At 49.7% G+C, this 18,325-nt stretch overlaps 1 protein-coding gene across 1 annotated transcript in view; it reads right to left on the reverse strand.

The window, feature by feature from the left end:
• The window catches only part of LOC127208831 (leucine-rich repeat-containing protein 75A), an 82,879-nt gene that overhangs the window by 48,693 nt on the left and 15,861 nt on the right, over positions 1–18,325 (reverse strand). The window contains exon 2 of the mRNA XM_051168472.1: positions 2,986–3,114. Within this exon, the coding sequence (XP_051024429.1) occupies positions 2,986–3,114 (129 nt within the window). The remainder of the gene's footprint in view (positions 1–2,985; positions 3,115–18,325) is intronic.

The raw sequence follows: 18,325 nt of genomic DNA on the forward strand, positions 1-18,325 counted from the left end.
ATGGGAGCAACATGGCAGGGTCATCTCACTTGGCATGTGTGGGAGCCTCCCAGACCACCCCGTCCTTTGCTCCTTGTAGCCTTCCCAGTGTAGTCTCCTTCCAAGGTTCGTCAAAAGAAGGGGCAGAAGTGAATTCTAGGGCAGGTATCCTGGCTAGCTCCATGGCATGGGACACTCAAGCAATCCTGTGTAGACACCCACATGGCAACAAACTTAAGCCTCCTGGCACCAGCGGTTGAGTGTGCATGTGAGTGAGGCTAGCCTCAGTTAAACCTCACACTTGCAGCCTTGAACTCCTGACCTGCGGACACTGCTTGACAACAAATGCTTGCCTTTGAGTTTTGTTTTATTTATTTAAAAGTTTAAGATATGTACGTATGTATATGGACCAGTGTGTGGGTGGTCAGAGGACTACTGCTGTGGTAGCTGGTTGTAACTGCAGCCATGGTGAGGTGGGAGGTGGAGGCAGCTAGTCTGACATACTTGATGAAATTCCAGGCCAATGAGGGACCTTGTTTCAAACAAAAGGTAGAAGGCATCTGAGGAAGAGCAGGCACCTGAGGCCGTCTTTTGATCTCCATGAGCACATGCACACAGGGGCATACATGCATTTGGACACATACTCACATTCTCTTCCTCCCTTCATGCATGCATATACACACACATACACAAATCCATAACAGGACGACATGTTGCTTCTTGCCTGTTATAAGATGTAACTGTGAACGAGATGGATAGAAAATCCTTGAGAGTCTTTTATTTTTTATTTTTAAAGACAGGGTCTCACTGTGTAGCTATGGCTGGCCTGGAGCTACACAGATCAGGCTCGAACTCACAGAGACCCACCAGCCTCTGCCTCCAAATGCTAGGATTAAAGGCTTAGAGTCTCTGTTCTAGTGGGTAAAGAAGACAGCAGAGTAACCATCAAGTAAATAAGGGATAATTTAGATCCTTTTCTTCCTTTCTTCTCTCTCTCTCTCTCTCTCTCTCTCTCTCTCTCTCTCTCTCTCTCTCTCTCTCTCTCTCTCTCTCTCTCTCTCTCTCTCTCTCTCTCCTCTGTGTATCAGAGCCCTAGCTGTCCTGGAACTTACTTTGTAGACCAGGCTAGCCTCAAACTCAAGCCATCTGATTGCCTCTGTCTCCCAAGTGCTAGGACCAAAGGCATGTGCCACCACACCTGGCGATAATTTAGGTTCAATGCCTGCAAAGAGCTGTGTGATAAAGGCTTGGTCCTCAGCTTAGTGCCACTGGAAGACAGAACTTTAAAAGGGAGTCTAGTGGGAGGTGTTTGGTTTGAATCTGAAATGTTCACCCAGCATACAGCTCATGTTTTCAAAGCTTGTTTCCCAGCTGGTGGACTGTTTTAGGCGGTTGTGGAACTTTTAGGAGATGAGTCCTTGCTGGCAGAAGGTCACTAGGGGGTCTTCCGAAGATGCTAGCCTAGTCTCTGGTTCTAGCCTTTCTGGTCCACCATGATGTGACCAGACTCCCATGTCATAGCTGATGACGCCTCCCCTGTCTAAAACTTCTAGGCTACAACTTGAGGAACCAGGAGAGCATCAGATACAAAGACCTATGAGGAGGGAGTCTCAGTCAACCCCTAGCCGGTGCAGATGGCTCAGGTGGCCCTGGTGAGGCTGCCTCCTTTGGAGGAGATTCTTTCCACCTCCTGGGAGAGTCCTAGAGGATACAAGGCTGGCCCTTGAACCTTCAGCAGGGCAGGGCCCATTCTGCTAGCTTTGGAAACTCTGGTGAGGGAGCAACCTCGCTGTTTTCTGAGACTGGGCCTGTGGAGACCATGTCTCACCTGCTGCCCCAGTATTTCAGTACCCCGGTGGCACCCAGATGCTACATCGGCTTCTGTGCACGGGTGGCGTATGTGCAAAGCCCATGCAGGCATCGCTCAGGAGTTAGCTCATTTAGCTCTCAGTGGCATGGACTTTGATGCCCATTCGGGGTTGTGGAAAATGGAGGTCTGGCAATCAAGCGATGTGGCTTGTGATCTTTCCCTGAGGGCTTGTGATCTCGCCCTACTCACGGGTTGTACCCCTATCCCCCAAGGTGGGGGCGTTCTGGAGAAGGCTGGACCATGAGGGTGGAGCCCCAGCCACTCTAAGAGGGGTCTTGGGTACTGCCTGCCTACCTTCCACCAAGTGAAGACACAGGCAAAGGCGGCTACCTGAGATGGAGAACAGGGCTCCTATCAGACACTTCAAACATGCACTTCTGGCCAGATGCGACAAATTAATTTCTGTCTACAAGCCTCCTGGCCATGGTCTTTATGTAGCAGTCTGCAGTGAGTAATGAGACTGATATGGACCCCCAGCATCGCCTAGGCGGAAGGGAGGGGCCAAGGTACGGAGCTCTAGGCTCTCCTAGCCTGGTCCTGGTCCTGTACCACTGGGCCTGGTGAGGCTGTCAGCATTTCCTGTCTTGCTCAGGCCCAGGTTTGCAGAGGGGACCTTATCACCTACTTCAGTGACTCTTTTTCCTCATCTCTCAAGTGGACACGAAAGTAATATTTCACCTATTTCTTTTTTTTTTTCCCCTTAGCCAATTCACTTCCTGTTCTAGAAAAGGCAGGGCTATGATACCTGCAGGGCTTCTGCTGAGGCCTGTTTCCCGTCCTGTTCCCCAGAGTCCCAGTTTCAGCTACTTGGTTCCCTGTGGCTCTTGGCATCAACTAGCTCCTCTCCTAGTCCACCAACCCTCAGGACTGGCTTTTCTTACTGTCTCCTATTTGACCCCGTCAACCCTGGCCAGCTCCCATCCTCTAGAGCCATTCTCCCCCATCTCTAAATCTTGGCACTAGGCAGCTAGCTCCAGGAGCCAGAGACAAGGTCCCAGAGGAAGCCACCCCAGAAGCTTCTTTTCCGCCAAGCAAAGCTCTGACTCCCTAGGCAACCATAGTCAGGTCTGTGCTGTCCAGAAAGGGGCCCACTTCACACCCTGGGGCCTTGGGTACTTCAGACCACAACTGCCTACCGGCTTGGGGCAGTGGATATAGCGAGCCAGGCTGATGATGAGGTCGTGTGTGATGGGGTCCACCAGGTTCCTGAAGCTGGCATAGCGGTACAGCACGTCATCCAGGGAGGTTGACTCCATGCCCAGGTCCTGCAAGAGAAAAGAACGCCCAAAGGTCAAGTGCCAGCCAACCTACAGACACGCAGAATCCCGATGTTCATGCAAGCCCTGGTTTATGAACCTCTCTCCAAAACAGTGTGCCAAACAACCTCTGGCTTTCGCCAGGACGAAGGCACGGGTGGTCAGCCTTAGTGCTCTACCTCATGGGGCAGGCAGTTTGAGACACATAGAAACATTCTCCTGCCTCAGGAGAGGACAGTTTACTGATCTCTATCTTCTGAACTTATCGGGAGTGCTCTTTTTTGTAGATGGCCCAAGCTCAGTGCTCCTTTGCCACGAGGGTAACGGGGGTGGGGGTGGGGTGGTAGGGGTGGTGGGGGGATGTGGAATCTCACATCTCACCACAGGAACCCTGAGAGTGTATCAAATGGGGGCCCAACAGGAAGGGGGTACATATCAGGGAGCACTGGTGAATGGGATGGGATGCAGCAGAAACCATCAAAGCTGGGGTTCCACTGGTTTGAGGAGCTACAAGGTCTTAGGGGTGACAGGGCTTAGGGCACACTGTGGCATTTAAGGAGACGGCAGAAGCAGGGTGCAAAAGCACTTCTCCAATTTCTCTCTAGAGTAAGGCATGGCTTCATCCCAGAGGGCTCCCCTCTACACGTTGAGGAGAGAGGACATTTTTATTCCCAAAGCACAAAGGTGTTAAGAAGAATTGGAACAAACAGCCTCGCCCACCTTCCAACAGTCTATCCCAGTAGAGTGTGCCCAACTAGACTTCTAGATTGCTCATAAAACCAGAGATTTGGGGGCTGTGGCGATGGCTTAAACGGCTTGCAGTGTATGTACAGGGAGGCGTCTGGATCCAACACGGGAGCAGGGCAGATGTGGTGCCTCACACAGCTCTTCCAGCTCCTCACAACCCGTCATCTTAGGGCAAGGAATATGGATCCAGGCTTCAGTCCTGCCTCTCTTGCGAGGACTGATGAGCCCTCACTCATCTCTAGGGCTGAGCTGGGCCAGTGGGGATGAGTGCGGGGCTGAAAAGGGGCCCTTGGGTTTTGGCTGCTGCACCTCTGAGAGCAAAGGGCTTCTGCCTCAGGGATCTGGAAGGCCAGGGTACCATAGGAGATATAGGGAATGTCATAGACAGCTCTCGATCTCCCGCGGTCAGGTGCCAGTTTGGCGAGCTCTGCCTTGTACTGAGCAGGGGCCAGCCTTAGAGGCAAGCTGTGTGCTGGGTTCTCTATCACTCAGTTTGTTTGTCACTCAGTGCCACAAGGTTCAGTGTGGCTGAGTGCAGGGGCTTCTGAAAAGCTAGCAGGCAACTGTAACACTTGCCTTGATCTCTCTGTCCTCTGGTTGTTCAGCCCCTCAGCTACGATGCAATCTACCCAACACCTCCAAGCCTGTGCTCTGTCTGTAAAATGGAGACAGTGACCCTAGCATCAGAAATCGGTGAGGGGGACAGAGCCAAGCAGCAGAAGCAAAGCTTCTGGCCGGGACCAGTGTTCCCTGGTGGCTGTCTGCTCCCCTCCCCACCCTGTCTGCTCCTCACCTTCCCTACCACATCATAGCATGCAACTCCTGTGGCCCCTAGACCCACAGGAGAATGTGCAGGAGGCCATGGACTCTTTGGAAAACAGGAGTCAGGGCAGGCACATCAATTCCATATTGGCCCTATGGTCAGGAGGGCACATCTGGCTGTGCAGGACCTAGGATCATCACCCAGGAAATGAGGAGGCCCCATACCACCCGGCCCTGACTGAGGCATAAGGAGCCTGGGAAGGCCACGTGGTCAAAGGGCCTTAGCCTGCATTCAGCTCTCCAGCCGTTCCCCCCCCCACCCCCACCCCGCTAGACCTCTGCATACAGGTCAAGGCTCCCTTTCTGGAGACAGGAAGGCGGAGAAAGGGGTGGAAATGTGGCAATTCCCAGGGCTAGAAGCTATGGGAAGGAGGTCAGGGGTATGGCGGCTTTCTTTTCTTTTTCTTTCCCTTCCTCTCTTTTTCTTTGTAGCCCAGGCTGGCCTCATACTTACAATCCTGGGAACGTAGGCCACAACCAGCCAAAATTCCCCCCCCCCCCACCTGCCTTGCTCCCCTTTGACTTTTGACTAATGGTGGACTCTGTCCCTCCCCTGAGTACATCTGTCCTTGGGGGAGACTCACGCCTAATGTTCTCAGGACTCTGCAGACCCCCTAGCTTACTATAAGTCTGTGGGCAGGAGACCCCCCACTCCTTGGATGTGGTGAAATAGGCAGGCCAACTACAAAAGTTATCACGGTCCTGGGGTTGGCGGGTGGCAGCGTGGGAACAGAAGGCAGGCAGAGCAGATCTTGGTCTCAAACACATGAATAAACTACTGCCAAAATGAAAACTAAAATTAAAACTAATAGAAAAGAAAGAAAACATCGGGGAGATGGGTGGGCTTCCTGCTCTCCGTCTAGCTATACTGGGCCCCATCTCTTCAGTCCCCTCCCCCCCACAGCCCCCATTCTGGGCCATGCTGAGCCGTCACATTCTTGGAAAGACCAAGACATACCATGGTTTAATCCAGAGACTGAGTAGGTCTGACTGGGTGCAGACTGCACCTCTCCAGGGCCTACTCTTAGTGCCTCCTACCCTTCAACTCAGGAGCCCCGTGGCTGACGGTGGCTGTCTCTATGGTGATGTCACAGAAAAGGCGGGAAAAGGATGTTCCCATCAGGAGAGGGCGGGGTGGGTAACTGAGTTGCAGGGTAACATCTCCCTGAAGGATTCCAGCTGGGATGAGGCTCCCTAAGGTCTAAGAGCTACAGAAGGAAGCACAAGCCTGGGGCCGGGCGAAGGCCACTGCATGTCATTGCTTGCTTCATCTCCAGCTCTGACTGTGTCCAAGCACCCTTGCGTGTTACTGCAGGACAAACCACAGCATTGGGGGGATCTTCTCTACGTGTCTTCCTCGGGGACTTTTCTGCCAAACTGGGTGTGAGGGAGAGGGGATAACTAGGCCCCTCAGGGTGTCCCAGGAGGCTGCGGCCAGAAGGGTACTAGTGCTGTGTTGAGGGAATGGCCCCTTCAGTGCTGGCCTTGGAGGAGATGGTTTGCCTCACAACAGCGAGGAACCCAGGAGGCTCTGGTCTCCCTCCTGTGGCTCTGAACAGCACATCTCTAGGATGTGCGCAGAGATGGCTGCTCATCAGAAAGTCTGGGCGAGCATCATCAAGCCACTGAGTCACTGCTGTTGGTAGCTCTGCTGGGAGGGGGTAGCTGGGCCAGCCCCAAGCCACTAACTGCTCCTTGACCTGAAATGCTGTGCCTACAGGTGACAGGCACATAGGGCATCTCAAGGAGGTGGGGCCCCACATGACTCCATCTCAGATAAGCAGGTCTGGGGACATTCTGCAATGGGACAAGCGATGATGGGCCTAGGGCAAAGGCCATTCCAAAGGGCAAGTATAGATCTACACTGGAAGTCAGAACCGCATTTCCCAAAGTATAGTCTGCTAAAGACCTCAGGAGGAGCAGAGGTCTTTCCTTGAGAAATCGGAGGCTCTTCAAGGGCCTCTGCCAGTGACATTACCTGTATCACACCTGACATTCTGGATAGGTCCAAGCCCCAGACAACCTGCCATGAAAGCCTGAATGTAGTGGCTGCATCCCTGGAAACCAGCTGCTGGTAGGGAGCAGGATGCCACACATTCATGACAGGAAACAGCCCTCTTCTTTCATCTTCATTTTCCTCTGAAAAATTCAGTTACTCTTATAAAAATTCTATTTATCTCATATGTAAATTTGTTATAATTAAATAATTTTTTTTGAGACAGGGTTTCCCTGTGTAGCCTTGGCTGTCCTGGACTCACTCGGTAGACCAGGCTGGCCTCGAACTCATAGCGACCTGCCTGCCTCTACCTCCTGAGTGCTGGGATTAGAGGTGTGTGCCACCATGCCCGGCTATAAATTAAAAAACAAAACAAAACAGGTTTGTTGAGATGTAACCCACATATAATTTATTCATCCACAGGACAGTCTGGGGCTGAGGTACAGCTCAGTGGCAGAGTATATGTTCTGCATTTGTGAGGTCCGGAGTTCAATCATCAGCACCAAAAGACCCAAACAAAACCAACCAACCAAACGAAAAACACACACACACACACACACACACACACACACACACACACACACACACACACACACACGTTTGCTGGGCGTGGTGGCGTACACCTTTAATCCCAGCACTTGGGAAGCAGAGGCAGGCAGATTGCTGTGAGTTCGAGGCCAGCCTGGTCTACAGAGTGAGTCCAGGACAGCCAAGGCTACACAGAGAAACCCTGTCTCAAAAAACCAAAACCAAACCAAACCAAACCAAACCAAACACAACAAAAAACATGTTCAAACCTTTGTGCAGCCACCACAATAAATTTGACAACACTTTCATTAACAAGAAATGTTGTGACCACTCCCCACTTTCTGTCTCTATGTAGCTCTTATTCTGGAATTCTCCTTTTGTTGTCTAACTGTAACCGAAGACCTTTCCAACAACATTGCCCTCTCTCTTATTGTTAATTTTAAATTAACAAACAAGTCTTTTTTGTTGTTGTTGTTTTGTTTTTTGAGACAAGGTTTCTCTGTGTAGCTTTGGCTGTCTTGGACTCGATTTGTAAATGAGGCTGGCCTCAATAACAAGCAAGTCTTTGGAGCCCCTTCTAAAGAAAAAAAAAAAAAAAAAAAATTAAACCAGGCATGGTGGTACACATCTTTAATCCCAGCATTCCAGAGACAGAGGCAGGGGGATCTCTGTGAGTTCAAGGCCAGCCAGGTCTACAAAGTGAGTCCAGGACAGCCAAGGCTACACAGGGAAACACTGTCTTGGAAACAAACAAACAAACAAAAGTACTTAGCCAGGCATGGTGGCACACATCTTTTATCCCAGCACTCGGGAGGCAGATCTCTGAGTGCGAGGCCTGATCTACTGAGTAAGATCCAGGACAGCCAGGGATACAGACAGAAACCCTGCCTTCAAGAAATAACAACAACAAACAAAACCCCCAAAACCAAACAAACCACATCCTCCGAACTGAACCCAGGTCCTCTGTAAGAGCAGCAAGCGCTCTCACCACTCAGCTCTCTCTCCAGCACCCAAGTCCCTTCAATTTCAGGCACTGTGACTAGCATTAGACAGGCTTTCCACAAGGGAAACCTCTTTGGAGCCCTCAATAATTTTAGACCTACCAACACCATGCAGGAGCTGCTGTGATACAAGGGTGTTTTGGTTCCCCCCCCCCACCCCCCCACCCCCAGGAGAAAAGGACTAAGAAGGTAGCAGGAAGTAGAGAGCCCCAGGGAAGGCTTTGCCTCTGCATCCTGAAAAACTCCTCTGGACGCACAGTGGCTAGCTTTGCCTATCATTACTATGCCCAACTCTCCAATGAAGTGCCTGGTCCATGTGGGCACAGATTATATGCTGGTACTGGGGGTTCAAGGGAAACCCATGCCCACAGCTGGTATCTGGGAGAGGAAAAAAAAAAAAAAAAAAAACCCATCAGCCCAAGGGACTGGGCTCTAGACTTTCCACCAGAGAGAGCTTGCACCACAGGGACAAGGACCCAGGAAACAAGTCTTCCTGCATTTTCTGCTGCCATAACACAATACCTGAGTCTGTGTAACCTAGGAAGAGGTTTGTATTTAAATCATGAGTCTAGAGACCGGAGAGTTCCATGCAGGGTGGTCACATCCGGTGAAGGTCTCACGCTGTGTTGTGACACAGCAGACAGCACCGCACAGCAGGACACGGACATGTGTAGAGACGACACTGACCCAACCTGTGCCCGAGAAGGAATCCCTTCCTGTCTGCAAGAAAAGTTATCACAAGCTCTTTAATGTCAACATTTGTCTGGGCTAGTGGCACTCTTTTTGCGGCCTTTGCTGCTATAACTGGGGGTTTCAGATCTAGGTCACTGCTGTTGCTGTCATACTTATTTTTTCCCCCACCTTTCATGCGTGCCTGGCATGCAGACCTATGTGAACGGGTCTACATGTGTGTGAGTGCTTGCGCACCGCATAAGGTTCATGTCAGGAATCATCCTTGCTGTTCCACACGAGCGCTGAGGCAGGCTCTCTCAATCAAACCCAGAGCTTGATGATATGGCTAGTCTTGGGATTTGTCTCTGCCACCTGAGGCTAGAATTACAGGTGAGCTGTGTGATGCCTACGCCACAAATACTTGACTGTGGTGGCTTGAAGGATAATGGCTCCTATAGGCTCATATGCTTGAATGCTCGGCCCCCAGTTGGAGGAACTGTCTGGGAAAGATGAGGAGCTGTGGCCTTTTTGGAGGAGGTGTGTCACTGAGGGGCAGGCTTTGAGGTTTCAAAAGCCCAGGCCATACCTAGTTAGCTGCCTCTGCCTTGTACTTGTAGGTCAAGATATAAGCTCTTAGCTCCAGATCCATGCCCGCCTGCTGCCATGCTCCCCACCATAGTGGGAAACTAAGACAGTGGGTTTCTGGGAACCTGGACCCCGAGTCCTCAAAGCCTGCAGGGCGAGCACTTTACCTGGGCCGTCCCCCAGCTTCTATCTTGTTACTTTGAATCTGGAATTGTATACTCAGGTTTGCACACACGGGCACCCGGAACTCTGCACGGGGCTTGCACACTCGCCACAGCTTCTTGCTTCCCGCCCAGTGAGACTGGTACCTTCGCTCTGTATCTTGCACCCGATCGCCCAGCACCTGTTTCCCTCGACTAGGCAGTCGGGTCCTTTCCTGACACAGACTCTGAAAATCCCTTTACACTTGAAGACAATTAAGCTCAACAGAAACTTCAAAACGCCACGTATGTAGGACATCTGAAGCTCTCTTATTTCTCCAGCTGCTCTCCCAACACCAGGCTCCTATAGGTCTGTGTTTGACACTAAACCCCAGCTGTGTCTCCTGGGAGGCCAATAACATAGTTGGTACCATCATGACTCTCAGTCATCACGTAAGCATCCCATTCACGATGAACCCAAATTTCTAGAAACTTCCTCCTAACTCTCCAACCACTGTAATGTCCCCAGCTTCTTAGTGTCCCTGCCCGCAAGCCCCGCTGTCACAGTTCTCCAACCTGTCTTCTTTGGCCTGATCCAGTTCTAAGATCCAAAAGGCCTTGCCCTCCCTAAGGCACCCAGAAACAAGCTCTTGGTGGAGAGAGAGAAACTGGAACATTCACACTTTGCTGGTAGGAAAGTGAACTGGAATGGCCGCTGCAGGAAATGGCATGGCAGTTTCTTAAAAAAAAGAAAGAAAGAAAGAAAGACGAAATGCAGAATTACCATAAGACCCAGCAATCGAGTCTGGATACACAGCCAAGAGAGCTGAGAGCAGGGTCTCAGACAGACATTGACACTCATGTGCAAAACAGAGAAAAGAGGACTTGCGGCTCCTGCAGAGGACTCGGGTTCTACTCTCAACACCCACACCATGGCTCAAAACCATTTCTAAATCCAGTTCTAAGGGATCTAATCCCCTTTTCTGAACTCTCCAAGCACCAGGCATGCACGTAGGCAAAACACTCATACATGTAAAATTAAAAAAAAAATCTTATTTTCTAAAATGTTTTATTTATTTATTTTTGGCTTTTTGAGACAGGGTTTCTCTATGTAGCCTTGGCTGTGCTGGACTCGCTTTGTAGACCAGGCTGGCCTCGAACTCACAGAGACCCCACCTGCCTCTGTCCCCCAACCCCCAGAGTGCTGGGATTACAGGCTTGCACCACCATGCCCAGCTTCTTCTTTTTAAAAGATTGATTAAATCTTTAAAGATTTAAAGAGGCAGAAGAGGGCATCCGATCACATTATAGATGGTTGTGAGCCACCCTGTGGTTGCTGGGAATTGAACTCAGGACCTTTGGAAGAACAGTCAGTGCTCATAACCTCTGAGCCATCTCTCTAGCCCTCTTCCTCCGCCTTTTCTTTTTAAAGAGTAGAAACAACTCAAGGGCCAATGGACAGATGAATGGATCAAGAAGACAGTATTTCAGCCTTACTGAAAAAGGAAATTCTGGGGCCAGGCAGGGTGGCAAATGCCTATAGTCCTAGCACTCAGGGAGGCAGAGCTGACAGATCTCTGTGAGTTCAAGGTCAGCCTAGACAACAAAACAAGTCCAGGACAGTCAAAGCTACACAGAGAAATCCTATCTCTAAAAACAAAACAAACAAGACAAACAACAACAACAAAAGGAAATTCCGGTAAGTGACAAACAAGGTGAGTCTTAAGGACTATGAGTTGAGTGCAAGAGGTAAAGCCCTGGTAAAGCAAATCCTGTATGATCCACATATGTAAGGTCCCTGCAGTAGTTAAACACACAGACAGCAGAACAACGGTTGCCCGGGAACAGGCCAGGGGATTGGGGGACTACTGCTTAACAGATGTTGAGTTTCAGCTTTGCTGATGAGTTATGGAGACTGGCTGCTTGGTCTGTATGAACTTTACACTTCACTTGAGAGGGGCTGGGTTCTGGCTCGGCAGCGATGGCAGCAGGTCCCCTGTGGCACGCATGTGTGAGGTCCTGGTGTTATCCTCAGCACCAGACCAAAGCACTAATGAGTTAAACTGATAAATTTTATATCATGTATGCTCTGTCAACATTTGACAAAAGAAAGTGAGCCAGGCGGTGGTGGCGCACGCCTTTAATCCCAGCACTTGGGAGGTAGAGGCAGGCAGATAGCTGTGAGTTTGAGACCAGCCTGGTCTACAAAGTGAGTCCAGGACAGCCAAGGCTACACAGAGAAACCCCATCTCGAAAAAAAACCAAAAAGGAAAAAAAAAAAAAAAAAGAAAAGAAAGTGAGGGTCTGGAGAGATGGCTCAGCAGTTAAGAGTACTGACTGCTCTTCCAAAGGTCCTAGGTTCAATTCTCAGCAGCCACATGGCAGCTCACAACTGTCTGTGACTCTAAGATTGTACACATAAGGACACCTACATGCAAGGCAAACACCAATGCACATAAAATAAACAGAAAAAAAGAAGAAAGGGGGCCTGGAGAGGCGGCTCAGAGGTTAAGGGCACTGCCTGCTCTTCCAGAGGTCCTGAGTTCAATTCCCAGCAACCATATGGTGGCTCACAACCATCTGCAATGAAATCTGATGCCCTCTTCTGGCCTGCAGGTGTACATGCAGGCAAAACATTGTATACATAAATAAATAAATACATCTTTAAAAAAAAAAAAAAAAAAAAAAAAAGAAGAAAGGAATTGAGACCCAGGCCATCAAATACACACATACACCAACCATCAAAGCCGGGAAGGGTGGCACCATTGATCTCAGCACTGGGAGGCAGAGGCAGGTGATCTCTGAGATCAGGCCAGCCTGGTCTACAAAATGAGTTCCAGAACAGCCAGAGCTACACAGAGAAACCCTGCCTTTTAAAGTTTATTTATTTATTATGTATACAGTGCTCTGCTTGCATGTACACCTGTACACCAGAAAAGGACATCAGATTACATTATAGATGTTGTGAGCCACCATGTGGTTGCTGGACCTCTGCAAGAGCAATCAGTGCTCTTAACTACTGAGCCATCTCTCCAGCCCCTTGACTCAATTTTTTTTTTAAGTTTTTGACACAGCTTTTCTAAAAAAACTTTATTTTTATTTTATATATGTATTAATGTTTTGTCTACATGTGTCTGTGTAAGGGTGTCAGATCATGTAGTTACGGACAGGCATGAGCAGCCATGTGGGTCCTCTGGAAGAGCAGTCAGTGCTCTTAACTGTTAAGCCATCTATCCGGTGCCCTTGCCTCAGCTTCTTAAGCAGCTAGAATGAAGCTGTCACGACGCTTGGTCCAGTGATGGAGTATATGTCCTCCGAATCACTGTCAGAGAACGCTTGGATCTTCTTACCTATTTACAGTTTTCCCTTTTAAGCTTCTGCCTTGTAAGGAAAACTGATGTTGACTCTCAGTGTCCCTGTGTCCATCTGTTCTATATAACTGCAGTGGTGCCTGGTCTCAGCGCCTTCCACACCCCTCTCTGCTCTCACATTCTGTGAATGGTCACCACCTTCAGCCTTGCTAGGAAGGAAGGACGGAGTCAGCTGGCATTTCGGTTCTCTTCGATTGCCCCTTTGCTCATTAATCTTCCTTATCATCTCGTTCGGCCCCACCCCACCCCACCCCCACCTTGGCCTCTTCCGGTGGCCTTTTGTTCCCATTCATTTCTTTGGGACCTTGCAGTTCACTTTCAGGGATGAGGTCCAGGTTCCATGATGTATCTGGGGCTACCTGAGACCCCTCAGAACGGCCTTCTAGGCTAAGAGCTGATTTCAGCTCCGGCTGGCTGAGACTGACCCTGCAGAAGACTAGGCATTGGCTGTTGTGACTCAAGTGGAAAAGGGACAACCCAGCTCTCCACATCAATAGGAGCGAAAGAGGCTGGGTCCATGTTATAACATGCTGCAGGGCGGGAAGTCACCCCAAACCATCACTCTAAGGCCAGACTCTGACCTGTGGTTGGTGAAGTCCTCAGGCTGAGGGAGAATATGGCTCCTGACCTTTCTTCAGAAAGCTTGGATTCCTTCCTTCTAGAACCAGCTATGCCTGGGGGTGGGGGTGGGGATGTCTCTCTTAAACTGCTTATCTGTCTTTGTTTGCAGTGTTCTCTCTCTCTCTTAGAGAGGGGATTGGGGATTGTCTCCTGAGCGGTGTGGAGGGAGCACAGGAGGGGAAGCCGCAGAGGGGACTGCTAGGCACTTTCTATTTTAAACTCCAATTCCCCCTTTCCCTCAAAGACCTGCCCTGCAGGGATTGAGCTGGCGTCTGTCTCTCCTCCAGGCGTGACTCCACAGTTTCCGCATCCACACAGTGGGGAGAGGAGGGAGGCTACGGCTCCGGAAAGGCAGACAACAGCCCTGATGCCACACAGACCTTGCCACAGCCTGAGTGCAAAGCTGCCTAATGAGCTTGTAATCAAGCCCAGCCCCCTCCAGAAGGAAATTAATTAATGTCCGGACAGCAAACAGGAAGCGGCTAGGCAGTCTCTTCTCCAGGCTCAGGGGGCAACCCAGGCAGCTTTTCTTGAAGGAGGGGACCTGCCAGGGAAACACACAGCTCAACTCCCATCTCCTTCCGAGGGAATCCCGGGGGAGGGGAAGGAAGGGAAATGTCAGTTGCTGTTAGGAAACGCAGCTTCCGGCAAACCTCCAGGGAGAGGAGCCAGGGCGGTTGGAGCTGAAGAGCCTGGCATTTCCTAGGACAACAATAGTATGGGAAGGGTGGCTTTAAAGTGTCACGGTGAAGGGAGGGAGGCTTGGGTACAGCATACATCCAGGGTGAGAGACTTGCGTGCACACGGATGTAGAGGGCCGAAATGGTGACCCCCACCCCCACCCCCGCATCCCCAGACACCCTCATGCTCTGGTTAGTGCCCAGAACCTGTGAAGGTGACCCCGTTGGTCAAAAAGAAACCATCTTTGTAGATGAAATTAATTTAAGAACCTTGAGAAGATGTTGTCACCTTTGTTTATCCAGGCTTCCTAAATCCAACCCAGGTGTTCTCAGAATGGGGGGGGGGGGTAAGCGGAGGCAGAGGCAGAGCCCAGAAGAGCTGGAAGGGTTGGTTAGGAATGTGTGTGGTGAGAGCCCCTTGAAGCTGAAGGGAAGAATGAACAAAATCCTGTTGTTTGAAGCCACCCAGTCGGTGGTAATTTGTTTCAGCAGCCTTAGGAATCTAGCACAGTGGCTTGTGACAATGGTGGCACTTTTCTCAAGGCTTCAACAAGGTGAAAGGGGGGACAGGGCTCCTGTGCTACTGCTGATACCAGCTGAGATCAGTGAGGGCAGTGAATGCTGGCACCGCTTAGCACTCTGTGTCTGTTAGTTGTCAGCTCACACAGTAGGGCGGGCATGCAGTAGTGCCACTACTTACCCCAAAGATGGTCCCCAGCTCAATGCAGGAAATTCCATTTAGAACCAAGGCGCTGGCTCATCAGCTAAGAAGAGCATTGGCCGCTCTTCCTGAGGACCCGGGTCTGATTCTCAGCACCCACATGGCTGCAGTCCCAGGGATCTGAAGCCCTTTTCTGGCCTCCACAGGCACCTGGCATGTGATGCCCAGGTACATATGCAGGCAAAACACCAAATACACATAAAAATATAAAACATAAAACAAAAAAAAAAAAAATTCAAAACAAGAGATGTATTGCTTAAGAGCACTTGTGGCTCTCGCAGAGGAGCCAGGTTCAGATCCTAGCAGCAAGATGGTGGCTCACAACCATCTACAACTCCAGTATGAGGAGATCTGACACCTTCTGATCCTTCAGGGTACCAAACATGCAGAGATGGTGCACATACATCCACACAGACAAAACACGCAGACATGCAAAAATTACAAACAAAACCAAACCAATAGTGGGTGTGGAGATGTTCAGAGATAGCACGCTTGCTTTCCAAGCTGTCCTGGAACTCAGGACCAGGCTGTCCTCAAACTCAGAAACCCGCCTGTCTCTGCCTCCCAAGGGCTGGGATTAAAGACGTGCACCACCATGGTCCTGGGAAGTTTCAGTAGTGGAAGCTAACTAGCACATTATATATGTTTTTGCACAATAAAGAAAAGCCACCCAGCCCAGGATTGAGGAAGTATGTAGCAGCAGAGGCAAAGCTTGGTTAGCGTGTCTGCAGCAGGATTTCAGCACATGAGAAGTGTGTTCTGGGAATGTTCCCTGGCTCCCTGAGTCTATTCAGTAGCACAGACTAAGATACACACTAAGTTCACACAAAGATATTGCAAGAGGAAGAAGCCCCGGGGGATGGTGGAATGGGGCTTGAGTGCTGAAGGAATCAAACCATACAAAGAGGTCAACTTAGTCAAGCCATACAAAGAGGTTAATTTAGTGGCCGAATCATCCTATGGTGTGTGTGTGTTGGGGGGAGTGGCCATCGTTGGGTCAGAAGATCAGAAAGGAAACAAGCCTGGGGCTGAGACCGCACCCTAGAAGTGGGTGCTCAGCAATCGATAGAAGGCTTTTAGTGCTGGATTTGCTTCCTCGGCCATGGGGTGTCCCTAACCCAGAAGGGGCCAGAATTAAATAGAGGCACATTTAAAACTCTGAGAACAAAGTGACTGCCAAGTGTTTAGCTCTAATAAGGATGCTATCTCCCCCTCCGAGGCACAGGAAACATCTCAGAAGATGGGGAGGAAAGACTGTGCCGATCAAGCTGGGGGATGGGCAGAAGTACTGTGGAGCACTGTTTTCCTGGACACAAGTTTGTTTAAGCCATGCATAACAGCAGCTGTGCGTCCTATTATGAGCGGGGGAGGGGCCCAGGGGGTAATTAATGGTTGCTAGGGGAGGGGGAGACATTTCCTTCAGTGTCTTAGTAGCCACTAACTAGTGAGGCAGGCGTCCATGCTCCTGCAAGCAGCTGTGATGAGAGTGAGTGGGACACAGACAGACAGATGGATGCACACAGACATGAAAGTAGAAAAGGGGGGCTAGGCAGGAAGAAGTCCTCTGGAGAGGAGGAGAAGAAAAGGTGAGGGGAGAGCAACGTGATCTAAATACATTGTATACATACGTGAAATTGTCCAAATATAAAACCAACCAGCCAGGTGCGATGGCACACGCCTATAATCCCAGCACCCGGGGAGTCAGAGGCAGGTGGATCGCTGAGTTTGAGGCCAGCCTGGTCTAGTCCAGGACAGGCAAGGTTACACAGAGAAACCTTATCTCCAAAAACAAAATGAAACAACCCCCAAAACAACCAAACAACAACAACAACAACAACAACAAAAAACAAAAAAACAAAAAAATAAAATAAAAACAGAAAAGAGGGGCCTGGGCAGACAATTCAGTGAGGGTAAAAATCCACTACCAAGCGTGACCATCTGCATGGTAGAAGGAGAGAGAGACATAAGGACTCACAGGTATGAGCCTTGGCATAGAGTTGAATTTCCTGATCTGTGACAACAGGTTAGGAACCTGGCAAAGTCCTGCCTTTTTCGTTGTGGTAAACTTGAGAAAACTGGACATGGGAGTTGGAGAAATGATTCAGTGGTTAAGAGCACTGGCTGTCCTTAGAGAAAACCAGGGCTGGATGGATTCCCAGCTCCCATACGGCAGCCCACGGTGCTCTGTAACTTCAGTTCCAGGGGATCCAATGGCCTCTTCTGGCCTCGGTGGACACCGCCTGACCATGCTATATAGATATGTACATGCAGGTGAACACTCAAACACATTAAATAAATAACTCTAAAAAGTAAAAAAAAAAAAAAAAGTGTGTTAACAAAAACAAACTGGATACATTAAACTTAGAAAAGTACCAGTACTTCGAACAGTTTAGGAGCTCTGGAGTGAAGGTCTGAGTTAAAGTATCTGCCCAGAGTGCCAATATTGGGGTTTGGTTTCCTGCACTTGCAGAAGAAAATGATTTTCAAGGAGGTTTAATTACTTAAGTTATAACCTCCTTGCCCTTGAATGCAATTGTGTAAGGTTACATAACATTGGTGAGTTAAATTTCAAAGCTTAAGGAAACAGACCGGATGTGGTGGCTCATGCCTGTAATCCCAGCACTCAGAAAACAAAGGCAGGTAGGTGATTTGTGAGTTTGAGGCCTGGTCTATAGAGCAAGTTCCAGGACAGCCAGGACTACACAGAGAAACCCTGTCTCAAAAAAATCAAGGGACAAAACAAATGCTTAAAAGCTTAGGGAACCCCTAGGTTTCCCACTGTGGCATGCCGCATATTAATTGAGAAAATCTCAGGCACCAGCTGCATAATTACGCCCCCCCCCCCCCCCCCCCGTAACGTAATGGGAGGACCAGGAACACAACAGTGGTCCCAGAGGATTACATGAGAGTGTAGAAACTCCTGCTGCCTAGCAACACCAGACACCATGGCATCCTTGAACGCGGTATCACCGGGCCATGCTGATGCTGGTGTCAACACCTTCGCTGTGCCGTCGGGCATAAGAAAGGACAGTTCACATAATTAGGTAGAGTGTATAATATCTGATATTGACAAGTCATTTGTTTAATTTATATGTATGTATGTGTATCTTTTACACAGTACTTAGTTTTTTGAGAATATCACAGAAGCATACCATGTACTTGGCCACTCTTCCCTCCCACTTTAACTCCTCCTGCACGTATGTATGTATGTATGTATGTATGTGTGTGTGTGTATGTATGTATGTATGTATGATAAAGAGGTCAGGTATGGTGTCGTAGGCCTTTAATCCAGCAACCTGGAGGCAGAGGCGGAGGCGGAGGCAGAGGCAGAGGCGG

The sequence above is a fragment of the Acomys russatus genome, chromosome 25 (assembly GCF_903995435.1).
Source record: "Acomys russatus chromosome 25, mAcoRus1.1, whole genome shotgun sequence".
Classification (NCBI taxonomy): domain Eukaryota; kingdom Metazoa; phylum Chordata; class Mammalia; order Rodentia; family Muridae; genus Acomys; species Acomys russatus.